The sequence below is a fragment of the Piliocolobus tephrosceles genome, chromosome 21 (genome assembly GCF_002776525.5).
Source record: "Piliocolobus tephrosceles isolate RC106 chromosome 21, ASM277652v3, whole genome shotgun sequence".
Classification (NCBI taxonomy): Eukaryota; Metazoa; Chordata; class Mammalia; order Primates; family Cercopithecidae; genus Piliocolobus; species Piliocolobus tephrosceles.
In genome coordinates, this window is record NC_045454.1 from 8,931,622 (window position 1) to 8,944,886 (window position 13,265).

The 13,265-nt window shown below is 49.8% G+C and overlaps 1 protein-coding gene across 5 annotated transcripts; it reads right to left on the reverse strand.

Moving 5' to 3' along the window:
- Window positions 1–594: 594 nt before the first annotated feature.
- On the reverse strand, window positions 595–12,431 carry DKKL1 (dickkopf like acrosomal protein 1). Of its 5 annotated transcripts, none has more exons than XM_023182626.1 (5): window positions 12,317–12,431; window positions 10,792–10,964; window positions 9,883–10,023; window positions 9,655–9,747; window positions 595–994 (listed from the first exon to the last, which is right to left on the reverse strand). In XM_023182626.1, the coding sequence occupies exons 2-5, from the start codon at window positions 10,942–10,944 to the stop codon at window positions 683–685; spliced, it is 699 nt and encodes a 232-aa protein (XP_023038394.1). In that variant the 5' UTR covers window positions 10,945–10,964; window positions 12,317–12,431; the 3' UTR covers window positions 595–682. The 5 variants fall into 5 exon arrangements, with proteins under 5 accessions (XP_023038394.1, XP_026313143.1, XP_023038392.1 ...); XM_026457358.1 differs by lacking the exon at window positions 12,317–12,431 and adding an exon at window positions 11,885–11,941; XM_023182624.1 differs by lacking the exon at window positions 12,317–12,431 and adding an exon at window positions 11,528–11,928.
- Window positions 12,432–13,265: the final 834 nt, after the last annotated feature.

The following is a 13,265-nucleotide window of genomic DNA, read 5'->3' on the forward strand; positions in this document are numbered from 1 at the left end:
TTTGTGCCCATTTGTTATGGCAGTAACAGTACAGGGGCCACGTAAACAGACAGGGCTGGAGTGAAAGAGTTGGGGGCCAGGCACAGTGGCTCAAGCCTGTAATCCCAGCACTTTGAGAGGCCCAGGTGAAAGGATCACTTGAGCCCAGGAGTTCAAGACGAGCCTGAGCAACATAGGGAGATCCCTGTGTTAAGTAATACAACAATTAGCTGGGCGTGGTGGCGCACACCTGTGGTCCCAGCTACTGAGAGAGGCTGAGGTGGGAGGATCGCCTGAACCTGGGAGGTCAAGGCTGCAGTGAGCTGTGATTGCACCACTGCACACCAGCCTGGGTAACAGAGTGAGACCATTTCCAAAAAAAAAAAAAAAAGCTAAGAGTTGGGAGTGCATACAGGGCTGGAGGTGACAGGGTTGGGTGCTGAGTGGACAGATGGAGCTACAGCATAGACAATGCCTGAATGAGAAAATCAAGCCTGGTAGACTTAGGCAAGAGCTAGCACAGCCAGCTGTCATGCTCAGAGCTGGGACTGGGGGCCCTTGCCATGGTCTAGTTGGCAGGGGCTTGGGGATAAATGCCAAAAGGAGATGGTGTTGTTAGATGTAAGAAAGAAATTTATTTCCTTATGGTGCTTGGGGTGGGGTCTGATAGGGGCTACAGGCAGGTGCTCCCCAGTCCCCACCCCTACACCTGCCTGGAGGGCCTGAGGATGTACAGTAAATGGGTCTTTCGGGGGGACAGCCTGGAGTGGGAGGAGCTCTCGGTCCCCTCTTCTAGGACATCCTTGTGGGTCCCCTTGCGGAGTCCATCCCGGATGGCCTGCAGGCGGTGTCGCTTCTCGCTGAGCCAGTGGCCGCCCTCCAGGGCATCCTGGTGGGACCTCCGCCGTGGCAGCTTCATGATCCAGAAGGCCACCCGGGGATGGAGTTCTGCACGGAAGCTGTCCATGGCCTTCTGGATGGGTACCAGGGCCTCCTTCTCCTCCATCCTGGGTACCTGGGGAGGAAGAACAAGGAGACCCTCTCATACTCCAAATAGCACTCCAGGATGTCAGTCTGCACTGACCTATTCAGCCCACTTTGCAGATGACAGAATGCTTTGCGGGTTCAAAAGCCCTGTTTGAGGTTTACAAAGCACTTGGGTTTACACTTAAGGATTACAAATACTCAGGTTTGTAGAATGCTTTGGGATTGGAAAATTTGTTTGAGGGCTTTCAAAAGGGAGGTAATAGAGCACTTCAGGGATTATAATGCCTGTTGGGATTATAGAGCACTTTAGGATTAAATCCTCTCTGAGGTTTAGAGGGTAGCAGTTTGAAATGTACAAAGCACTTTGGGACTAAAAGCTCTTGGGTTTACTGAAGACTCATGACCATAAATGCAATGTGTGATCCTTCATTGATCATGAATCAAAAGCTTTCAAGGACAGCTTTGAGTCGAGGGAGAAAGTTTGTCTATTTGGTCCTTGCAATTCAAAGGGTGGGCTGCTGTTGTTAGGTATGCAAATTAATAGATCCCACCCCACCCAGACCTGCTGAGTCAGTCTGCCTTTTAGTAAGATGAGGTCTGAGAAGCCCTGCGGGAGATTCTTAGGTGTTAAATTGTTTCCTTCTGGCCAGACACTGGTGGCTGGTGGCTCATGCCTGTAATCCCAGCACTTCCCGAGGCTGAGGTGGGCAGATCACTTGAGGTCAGGAGTTTGAGACCATCCTGGCCAACATGATGAAATCCCGTCTCTACTAAAAATATGAAAATTAGCTGGGTATGGTGGTGCGCTCCTGTAATCCCAGCTACTTGGGAGGCTAAGGCAGGAGAGTCACTTGAACCTGGGAGGCGGAGGCTGCAGTGAGTCAAGATCGTGCCATTGCACTCCAGCCTGGGCAACAGAGCAAGATCCAGAAACCATATTCTTTCCTCCCCAGATTCATATTTTGAAATCCTAACCTCTGATACATCAGAATGTGGCCTTATTTAGAACTAGGGTCATTGCAGATATAATTGGTGAAGATGAGGTCATTAGGTTGGGCTCTAATCCAACATGACTGGTGTTCTTTTTTTCTTTTTTTTTTTTTTTGAGATGGAGTCTCGCTCTGTAGCCCAGGCTGGAGTGCAATGGCACAATCTCGGCTCACTGCAGCCTCTGCCTCCTGGGTTCAAGCGATTCTCCCACCACAGCCTCCAGAATAGCTGAGATTACAGGGGCATGCCACCATGCCAGCTAATTTTTGCATTTTTAGTAGAGATGGGGTTTCACAATGTTAGCCAGGTTGGTCTCGATCTCCTGACCTCAGGTAATCCGCCTGCCAAGCCTCCCAAAGTGCTGGGATTACAGGTGTGAGCCATTGTGCCTGGCCTGTGACTGGTGTTGTTATGCTAAGGGAAAATTCGGACACAAATGCACACAGAGAGTACAGAAGATGGAGACAAAGGCAGAGATCAGGATGATGCTTTCATAACCAAAGAACACCAAAGGTGGCCAGCAAAGCACCAGATTGTCCCTCACAGCCTCAGAAGGAATCACAGCCCTGCTGACATCCTGATCTTGAATATCCAGCCTCCAGAATTGTGAGACCATCAATTTCTGTTTGAGCCACCCAGTTTGTGGTACTTTGTTACAGTAGCCCTAGCAAAGTAATACCACAGTAACAATTTGATAGGCCAGACATGGTGGCTTATGCCTGTAATCACAGCACTTGGGGAGGCTGAGGTGGGTGGATCACTTGAGATCAGGAGTTTGACACCAGCCTGGGCAGTATGGTGAAATCCCATCTCTACTAAAAATACAAAAATTAACCAGGTTTGGTGGTGTGTGCCTGTAATCCCAACTATTCGGAGGCTGAGGCAGGAGAATCTCTTGAATTTGGGAGGTGGAGGTTGCAGTGACCTGAGATTGTACCACTACACTCCAGTCTGGGTGACAGAGTGAGACTCCACCTCCAAACAAACAAATAAACACCCAAAACAGTTTGATAGCCACATTTTCTTGGGTGTGAACATGGTACTGTGGGCCAGGTGCATTGGCTCACGCCTGTAATCCCAGCACTTTGGGATGCTGAGATGGGTGGATCTTCTGAGGTCGAGAGTTTGAGAACAGCCTGGCCAACATGGCAAAACCCCGTCTCTACTAAAAATACAAAAATTAGCCAGGAGCGGCAGCACGCACCTTTAATCCCAGGTACTCAGGAGGCTAAGGCGGGAGAATCGCTTGACCCCAGGAGATGGAGGTTGTGGTGAGCCGAGATTGTGCCTGGGCAACAGAGTGAGACTTGGTCTCAAAAAGCAAAAAAAGAAACAAAATGATAGTGTGGTCTTGTGGGAGAATATATCAGTCTCAGGAGTGTCTGCTGAAGTATTTATGGGTGAAGTGTCATGATGTCAGCCGTTTACTGTCATATGGTTCAGAAAAAAAAAAAAAAAAAAAAGATAAAATGTTAAGAAGCCACAATCTAGGCCGGCGGTTCTTAACCAAAGTTTGGAGAGATTTTTGGGTGTTACAACCGGTGCAGGTGAGGGTGTTACAACTGGTGCAGCTACTTCTCTGTTTTTTTTTTGGAGACAGAGCCTCACACTGTCACCTGGCTGAAGTGTGATGGTACAATCTCAGCTTACTGCAACCTCTGCCTCCCCAGTTCAAGCAATTCTTCTGCCTCAGCCTCTCGAGTAGCTGGGATTATAGGCGCCTGCCACCACGCCCAGCTAACTTTTTGTATTTGTATTTTTTATTTTTTTGAGATAGCGTTTCACTCTTGTCGCCCAGGCTGGAATGCAGTGGCACAATCCCCTCTCACTGCAACCTCTGCCTCCCAGGTTCAAGCATTTCTCCTACCTCAGCCTCCCAAGTAGCTGGGGTTTAGAGTTGCCTGCTACCACGCCCTGCTAATTTTTTGTATTTTTGTAGAGACAGGGTTTCACCATGTTGGCCAGGCTGGTCTCGACCTCCTGACCTCAGGTGATCCACCTGCCTTGGCCTGCCAAAGTGCTGGGATTACAGGTGTGAGCCACCATACCCAGCCTATTTATTTACTTATTTTTTGAGACAGAGTTTCGCTCTTGTTGCCCAGGTTGGAGTGCAATGGTGCTATCTTCACTCACTGTGACCTCCACCTCCTGGGTTCAAATGATTCTCCTGCTTCATCCTTCCGAGTAGCTGGGATTACAGGCACGCGCCACCATACCTGGCTAATTTTGTATTTTTAGTAGAGACAGGGTTTCTCCATGTTGGTCAGGCTCGTCGCAAACTCCTGACCTCAGGTGATCCACCCGCCTCAGCCTCCCAAAGTGCTGAAATTATAGGCATGAGCCACTGCTCCCGGCCATATTTGTATTTATTTATTTATTTATTTTTTTGAGATGGAGTCTCGCTTTGTCGCCCAGGCTGGAGTGCAGTAGCGTGATCTCGGCTCACTGCAAGCTCTGCCTCCCAGGTTCATGCCATTCTCCTGCCTCAGCCTCCCGAGTAGCTGGGGCTACAGGTGTCCACCACCAAGCCTGGCTAATTTTTTTGTATTTTTAGTAGAGACGGAATTTCACTGTGTTAGCCAGGATGGTCTTGAACTCCTGACCTCATGATCTGCCTGCCTCAGCCAAACTGCTGGGATTGATTACAGGTATGAGCCACCGCGCCTGGCCCCATATTTTGTATTTTTAGTAGAGACGGGGTTTCACTGTGTTAGCCAGGCTGGTCTTGAACTCTTGACCTCATGATCCCCCTGTCTCTGCCTCCCAAAGTGCTGGGACTATGGGTGTGAGCCACTGTGCCCAGCAGAAGGCAACTTCTCTCTAGTGGGTATAGAGCCCAGGGATATTATCAAACATCCTACAATGCACAGGGCAGCTCCTACAACAAAGATTATCCTTCACATGCCAATGATGCCAACCTTGAGAAATTTTGGTTTATAGAAAAGAGACTATAGGGATATTTATTGTACTTTTTTTTTTTTTTAAAGACACATGCACATGTATGTTTCTTGCAGCACTATTCACAATAGCAAAGACTTGGAACCAACCTAAATCTCCATCAATGATAGACTGGATAAAGAAAATGTGGCACATATATACCATGGAATACTACTTGGCCACAGAAAAGAATGAGTTCATGTCCTTTGCAGGGACATGGATGAAACCGGAAACCATCATTCTCAACAAACCAACACAAGAGTAGAAAACCAAACACTGCATGTTCTCACACACAAGTGGGAACTGAACAATAAGAACATGTAGACACAGGAAGGGGAACATCACACACCAGGGCCTGTTGTGGATAGGGGGCCAGGGGAGGGATAGCATCAGGAGAAACACCCAATGCAGGTGACAGGCTGATGGGTGCAGCAAAACACCATGGCACATGCACCTGTGCAACAAATCTGCACATTCTGCACATGCACCCTAGAACCTAAAGTATAATAATTAAAAAAAGAAAGCATAAAAATACTATGTCTTAATATAACTTACTGTACCACGGATTTGTTAGAAACTAAGGTAAGTCATTAAGAAAACAATACAGGCTGGGCACGGTGGCTCACTCCTGTAATCCCAGCACTCCGGGAGGCCAAGGCAGGTGGATCATGAGGTCAGGAGATCGAGACCATCCTGGCTAACGCAGTGAAACCCCATCTGTACTAAAAAAGACAAAAAAATTAGCCGGGCGTGATGGTGGGCGCCTGTAGTCCCAGCTACTTGGGAGGCTGAGGCAGGAGAATGGCATGAACCCAGGAGGCAGAGCTTGCAGTGAGCTGAGATCGCGCCACTGCACTCCAGCCTGGGCAACAGAGCGAGACTCCGTCTCAATAAAAAAAAAAATTCTCTTGCCTGTAATCCTAGCACTTTGGAATGCCGAGGTGGGTGGATCACCCAAGGTCAGGAATTCAAGAGCAGCCTGGCCAACATGGCAAAACCTCTTCTCTACTAAAAATACAAAAAGGAAACAAACAAAAGACACATTAGCAGGATGTTGTAGTGCATGCCTGTTATCCTTGCTCCTTGGGAGGTTGGGGCAGGAGAATTGCTTGAATCTGTGTTAGAATTAAAATGCTTATTTCTTGGTGTCGCAAGGAAAAATCAGCATTCAGACAAAAAGTTTTCTCAGCAAGGCAATTTTACTTTCTGCAGAAAGGGTGCTGCCCATCAGCAATCCTGCCGCAAGAGCACAATGAACAAAGAAAGGCAGGAATATTTGTCCCTTATATGTTGGGTCCTTACTGCTATGTCGTGTCTCCATTGGTTGGAGCTGGATCTCACAGTCTAAGCTAAACCCAATTGGCTAACAACTTAAAAAACTTTCTTAAATAAGTAACGGCAACGGAGAACAAAGGAAAAGAGGAAGTTGCTTGCGAAAAGACTTAGAGAAGTAATAACATTTTCTAATGAGGAAGGGGCATAAGCTGTGAGCCGGGACATGCTTGAGCATGTCAAGACCAAATATCTTGGTTAAAGTACAAGGACACAGGCTGGGCACGGTGGCTCACACCTGTAATCCCAGCACTCTGGGAGGCTACGAGGTCAGGAGATCGAGACCATCCTGGCTAACAAGGTGAAACCCCGTCTCTACTAAAAATACAAAAAAAAAAAAAAATTAGTGGGGCGTGGTGGCGGACGCCTATAGTCCCAGCTACTAGGGAGACTGAGGCAGAATGGTGTGAACCTGGGAGGCGGAGCTTGCAGTGAGCTGACATGGCGCCACTGCGCTGCAGCCTGGGGACAGAGCAAGACTCTGTCTCAAAAAAAAAAAAAAAAAATTACAAGGACACAGAATGTACTTATTTCCTTATATCTAACAACTACATAAGATACAGTTTAAGAAAGAGTTATTAACACAAAGCAAAGAGGCTTAAAAAAAGTTAGTTTTAAAAAAATATTATCTCTAACACTTATGATTTATTATTTAATAAAAAAAAAACTTTACAGAGAAACTTTTTTACTTTCCACAACCTGGAAGGTGGAGGTTGCTGTGAGCCAAGATGGCACCACTACATTCCAGCCTGGGTGACACAGGGTGACTTGTTTCCAAAATAATAAAATATGTTTAAAAAAAAAAAAAAACTTTTCTGTAGGCTTGAAATTTTATTGATTGATTGATTGATTGATTGATTGAGACAGAGTCTCACTCTGTTGCCCAGGCTAGAGTGCAGTGGCATGATCTGGGCCCACTTTAGCCTCAGCCTGCTGGTCTCAAGCAATTCTCCCACCTCAGACTCCTAGGTAGCTGGAACCATAGCATGCACCACCACACCTGGCTGCTTTTTTGAGTTTTTTTTTTTTTTTTAGAGACAGAGTCTTACTCTGTCCCCCAGGCTGGAGTGCAGTGGCATGATCTTGGCTCACTGCAACTTCTGCCTCCCGGGTTCAAGAAATTCTGCTTCAACCTTCAGAGTAGCTGGGACTACAGGTGCAGGCCGCCATGCCTAGCTAATTTTTCGTATTTTAGTAGAGACAAGGTTTCACTGTGTTGCCCAGGCTGTTCTCGAACTCCTGAGCTCAGGCAATCTGCCTGCCTCAGCTTCCCAAAGTGCTAGGATTACGGGCATGAGCCAGAGTGCCTGGCCTACTTTTTAAATTTTTTTGTAGAGATAAGGACTTGCTGTATTGCCCAGGGTGATCTCAAACTCCTGGTCTCGTCATCCTTCTGCCTCAGCCTCCCAAAGTTCTGGGATTACAGATGTAAGCCACTGCGCCTGGCCTGAATTTTTTAAAATAAAATTTTAAATAAACATTTTAAAAATGAAGATATTGCATGGGTGTACATGGGTATCACATGGATTTATCAAGCTCTTTGGGTTTCTTAAAACTTTTCAGGATTAAAAATACCCTGATTTTGCAAAACGCTTCATGATTACAATCACTTGTAGAAGTTTACCAAAGGTGGCTGGGCATGGTGGCTCACACTTGTAATCCTAGCACCTTGGGAGGCTGACACAGTTGGATCACCTGAGGTCAGGAGTTCGAGACCAGCCTGGCCAACATGATGAAACCCTGTCTCTCTAAAAATAGAAAAATTAGGCGTGGTGGCAGGTGCCTGTAATCCCAGCTACACAGGAGGCTGAGGCAGGAGAATCGCTTGAACCCAGGAGGTGGAGGTTGTAGTGAGCCAAGATCGCGCCATTGCATTCCAGCCTGGGGGACAAGAGCGAGACTTCGTCTCCAAAAAAGAAAAAAAGAAAAGTTTACCAAAGGCGAAATACACAAAGCATTTAGCATTCATAAAGCTCTTCAGTATTAAAAATGACATATTGGGCCAGGCGCAGTGACTCATGCCTATACTCACAGAACTTTGGGAGGCCGAGGCAGGAAGATCACCTGAGGTCAGGAGTTCAAAACTAGCCTGGTCAACATGGTGAAACCCCGTCTACACTAAAAATATAAAAATTAGCCAGATGCGGTGGTGTGTACCTGTAGTCCCAGCTACTTGGGAGGCTAAGTCTAGAGAATCACTTGAACGTCAGTGGCAGAGGTTGCAGTGAGCTGAGATTGTGCCATTGCACTCTAGCCTGGGTGACAGGGTGAAACTCCATCTCAAAAAAAAAAAAAAAAAAAAATCACATTTTGGGCTGGCTATGGTGGCTCATGCCTGTAATCCTAGCACTTTGGGAGGCAGAGGTGGGCGGATTGCCTGAGCTCAGGAGTTTGAGACCAGCCTGGGAAACATGGTGAAACCCCGTCTCTACTAAAAATACGAAAATTAGCTGGGTGTGGTGGTCCGTGCCTGTAGTCCCAGCTATTCGGGAGGCTGAGGTGGGAGGATCATTTTAATCTGGGAGGTGGAGGTTGCAGTGAGCTGAGATTGTGCCACTGCACTCCAGCATGGGTGACACAGCAAGACTCCATTCTCAAAAAACAAACAAACAAACCAAAAAACAAAACAACAACAAAAAACATTCTGGAGTTTATAACGGAGACATTTACCAACCACTTTGGAATAGATTGAAAAATACTCTGAAGTTTGCAGAGGACTTACTTTGAGACAAAAACACACTTTGGGGTGTATGAGGGTGAAGCTTTCCAAGCACTTAGAATTAAAAACCCTTCTTGGTTTATAAGACATTTTGGTGCTCATAGAAACACTTTGATTGACTATTATGTAGTTAAAAAAAAGAAAAAGAAAAAGAAAACCACTTTGACACTCACAAAGCCCTCTACGGTCTTCCAAACCCTTGGGGATGTATTCTGAGGTCGAAAAATCTCATTTCTGACAGTTGCCCAACTTGAGAGATGGCAAAACAGGCTCAGAAGGAGGAAGTTCCACACGGAGGAGTAGGAGGGTCAGTTCTTCTTGTCCTCCCAAACTACAGAAAATGTTAGGGCCTCGCCAGGCATGGTGGCTCATGCCTGTAATCCCAGCACTTTGGAAGGCCAAGGTGGGCAGATCACTTGAGGTCAGGAGTTCGAGACCAGCCTGACCAACATGCAGAAACTATTTCTACTAAAAAAAATACTAAAAATTAGCCAGGCGTGGTGGCGGGCGCCTGTAATTCCAGCTACTAGGGAGCTTGAGGCAGGAGAATTACTTGAACTCGGGAGGCGGAGGTTGCAGTGAGCTGAGATCGCGCCACTGCACTCCAGCCTGGGCAACAGAGTGAGACTCTGCTTTAAAAAAGAAAAAAAAAAAAAAAAAAAAAAGAAAATGTTTGGGCCTGACACTTTGACGGCGGGGCATGTCCTAACCTTCAAGTCACCCTCGAAGCTCCCCTCTGCTGGTTGGATGGATGCCACCATATTCTCGGAGATCAGCACCTCTCCTGTCTTGTTGTCAGTCATCTGTGAGGATCCGATGAGAGAGTGAGAGCAAACCTGCTTTCCTCCTCTGCCCTCCTTCCCTCCCAACAGATACTGCAGCACGAGGGATGGAGGGATCCCAAGGGGACTCCAGGAAGGGCTTCCCTGCATAGGCACCTTGTCGATCTGGAGGTGGCTGGAGAGGGTGTTGTTCCCCAGCTGGTGCTCCTGGTTCTCCTCTTTGTGGTAGTTTCTAGGGAGGCCCCGGAAGTCCATGGGGGCAGAGAAGAAACTGTCTATGCCCCGAAGCAGGTTACCCTGGGGCCGGAGGAGGGGCTGGTGAGCTGCTGGACCTCACATCCCCCCAGTACAGCCCCTTCTGTAGCCCCGCTAGGATGCTCCCGAGGCCTGGCCCCAAGTCCCTCCCATCCCCTTTACTTTCTGCCCTCTGATACTTAGGGCCTAACCTGCGGCCTCCATCTGCCATCAATTCTGTCTTCTCAGTCCCGTTGCCTTACTATCCCTGTTCCTCTTCTGTCCCCGTCCCCCTCTCCTCATGTCTCTTTCCCCAGTCTCGTCTCTGTCCCATCTCCCTCTCTCTTTGCCTGTTACCTTTCCTCTCTTATTTATGCACGTATATCTTTATTTATTTAGAGACAGAGTCTTCCTGTTATGTCAACCAGGCTGGGGTGCAGTGGTGCGATCATGGCTTACTGCAGCCTCAACCTCCTGGGCTCAAGGGATCCTTCTGCCTCAGCCTTCCAAGCAACTGGGATTACAGGTGCATGCATCTGCAACTATTTTTCATATTTTTTTGTACAGATGAGGGTCTCACTATGTTGCCCAGACTGGTCTCCAACTACTGGGCTCAAATGATCCTTCTGCCTCAGCCTCCCAAAGTGCTGCGATTATAGCCTGGGACCAGCCCCTTCCCTCTTCCTATCTCTTGGTCTCCCTGTTGCCCTCTCTCTCTGTCCCTTTGACTCTCATCCTGCCTGTCCCCTGCCTGGCCCCCAACCATCTCCCACTCTGTGTCCCTGAACCTCTTCTCAGTACTTCTTTCCCCATCCCTCCGCTATCACTTACTTTCAGGAAAAGTCGGCTGAAGCCCTGGAGTAGGCTCTGGAGGCCTGTAAGATCCAAGGAGCTCTCTTGAGCATCAGCATCGTGGATAGGGGCTGCAGTGGAGGGGGTCACCAGGGCAGAGAGGAGCAGCAGCAGGACCAGCCGATGCCGCATTGTGGGGGCAGGCGGGGAGGCTGTGGCAAGGGTCGGGGTCAGAGCCCCTCACAGTGGCCACGCCCCCACCCAAGACGCCCCTCTCCAGCACCTTGCCCAGGCCACCTCCCCAGTTCAGGCAACTCTCACACCGCGCTCATTTCCCCCACTGCTTCTTTCTTCTACTCCCACACCCTCCACCCTGCCAAGCCCCCTCTTCTCCCAGGTCTGGCCCTTCTGGGTTCTGTCTCATGTACTATTTTTTTTTTTTGAGACCGAGACTCTGACGTCCAGGCTGGAGTACGGTGGCACAATCACGGCTCACTGCAGCCTCGACCTCCCCGGGCTCAGGTGATTCTCCCACCTCAGCCCCCCAAGTAGCTGGGACCACAGGCGCGCACCACCACGCCCGGCTAATTTTTGTATTTTTTGTAGAGACGGGGTTTCAACACATTGCCCAGGCTGGTCTCGAATTCCTTAAGTGATCCGCCCACCTGGGCCTCCCAAAGTGTTGGGATTACAGGCGTGAGCCACAGCACCCGGCCTCATCCAATGGTCTTTCCCTCACTTTAACCCACATTCACGACCAGATCTCAATCCTCACCTTCTCCCATACCCCGCCCCTTCTTGTGGGCTCCGTCTTTATGCTAGACCACAACCCGGTCACCGGACTCCCGGATTCCGGCCGCCCACGGACTGTTAAACCCGAACAGTTATGGTCTCGAGCCCAGGTCTGGTCTGGAGAGTTGGTCGCGCTCCGCGAGCCGTAGCCACGCCCCTATTGTCTAACCACGCTCCAAACTTGACGGCCTCACCCAGGAGCCCCGGCCTCTATTCCATGACCACGCCCTTGGTGACAGAGCCCCGCCCCATCCTTCGTTCACCACACCCCTTAAGCCAGAGCCGTGAGTTCGGTCCCTGGCCACGCCCACGCCGTCAGACCACGCCCCTTTCAGTTGACCTCAGTCCTGGAGACCAAGTCCTGGAGGTGTTCTCTGCGGCCCTCGTTTCGGAGTCCCGCCCTATCTCAGATGGCCACGCCCCTTGGCTGAAAGCCACGCCCCTGCACTGGGCCCCTACCCCTGCTTCCCACAGCTTGCCCTCGGCACCCCGAGTTCCAGTCCTAGGCTCCTCTTACTGGAGACACCGGAGTACGAGCTCCTTTTAGTTCTCACTCTAATTTTGTATCTGTCTCGGAACCTTTTCTCCGTGTCCCTTCTGGTTTTGCCGCTCCGGTTCCACTAAAAAGTCCCGTTCTCTCCGGAAACCCTAAATCCAGCCGTGTATTTCATCTTCCAAGGAACCCGGAATCAGACTTCCCTTTTCCTTGAGGACCTCAGGTCCGGACTCCAGCCCCCTCTAGTCCCTTCATTTTGAACACCCAGCCCTTCACCCTTAAGGGACTGGGCCCTAAGTCATCTTCTCTCAGGCACCAAAGCGCTCTTCCCCGTCCTGGGACAGCCGCCAGCCGTCTCCAGTCCACTAGCGCCTGTAGATGAAGAATCTGCACTTACGTGGGCCTCCAATAAACTCCCGGTGGTCCTGCCCACGACTCTTAACTGTGGTGAGGTCACAAGGAAACCATGTTGTCATAGGAATCAGTCAAAACCCATCCCCAGACCCCAACCCTCAAAAACAACAACAACAACACACACACACACAAAACCCTTAGGGCTGAACAGTAAAGATTCTTTGTATTCGTATCACTTCCACACCCCCAATATGCAAACACTAGAGGGTAGCCGGGATTCCAGGTGCCCAGCCCCGTCCCCTCTCAGACCTAGGAGCCCATATCTCCAGCCCTTTCCTTTCCCAGATCCAGGAGTCCCAGCCCCTAGCCTCTCCTCCCTCAGACCAGGGATTCCTGGCTCCTATCAGCCTTTTCCCTCCGACTTGGAGTCCGAATCCCCAATTCCCCTCCTTTCCCAAGCATCCAAATCCTGAGTTCCTACCAGCCCCAAGATAGACTAATCTCTCCCAAAGCAAAAATCCTCCCCCAAACTGTCACCGTCGGATCCCCCTTCCCGCTGTCCGCTGGCCGGGCCCGCCCCCCCTCCGGTCCCTCCCACTTTTCCCAAACAAAGCTCCCGGCAACTTTCTCCCTCGCAGCGCCCCGCCCGCCCGCGGCTCCCCAGCCCCAGGCCGGGAGGTAGGAAGGCGCCGGCGGGAGTCGGGGATCCTGCTTTGGGGTGTGTGAGTTGGGGTGGGGAGTTGCTGGTTAGGAGGTGAGGCGTGCGTTTGCGGGACCGTCTCTGAATGATTCACAGTCCTCTTTTTGCCCGGGCCCCGAATTTGCGCCCGTGACCGAGCCTCAGTGAGGAGTGGGAACTCTGGCCGGAGTT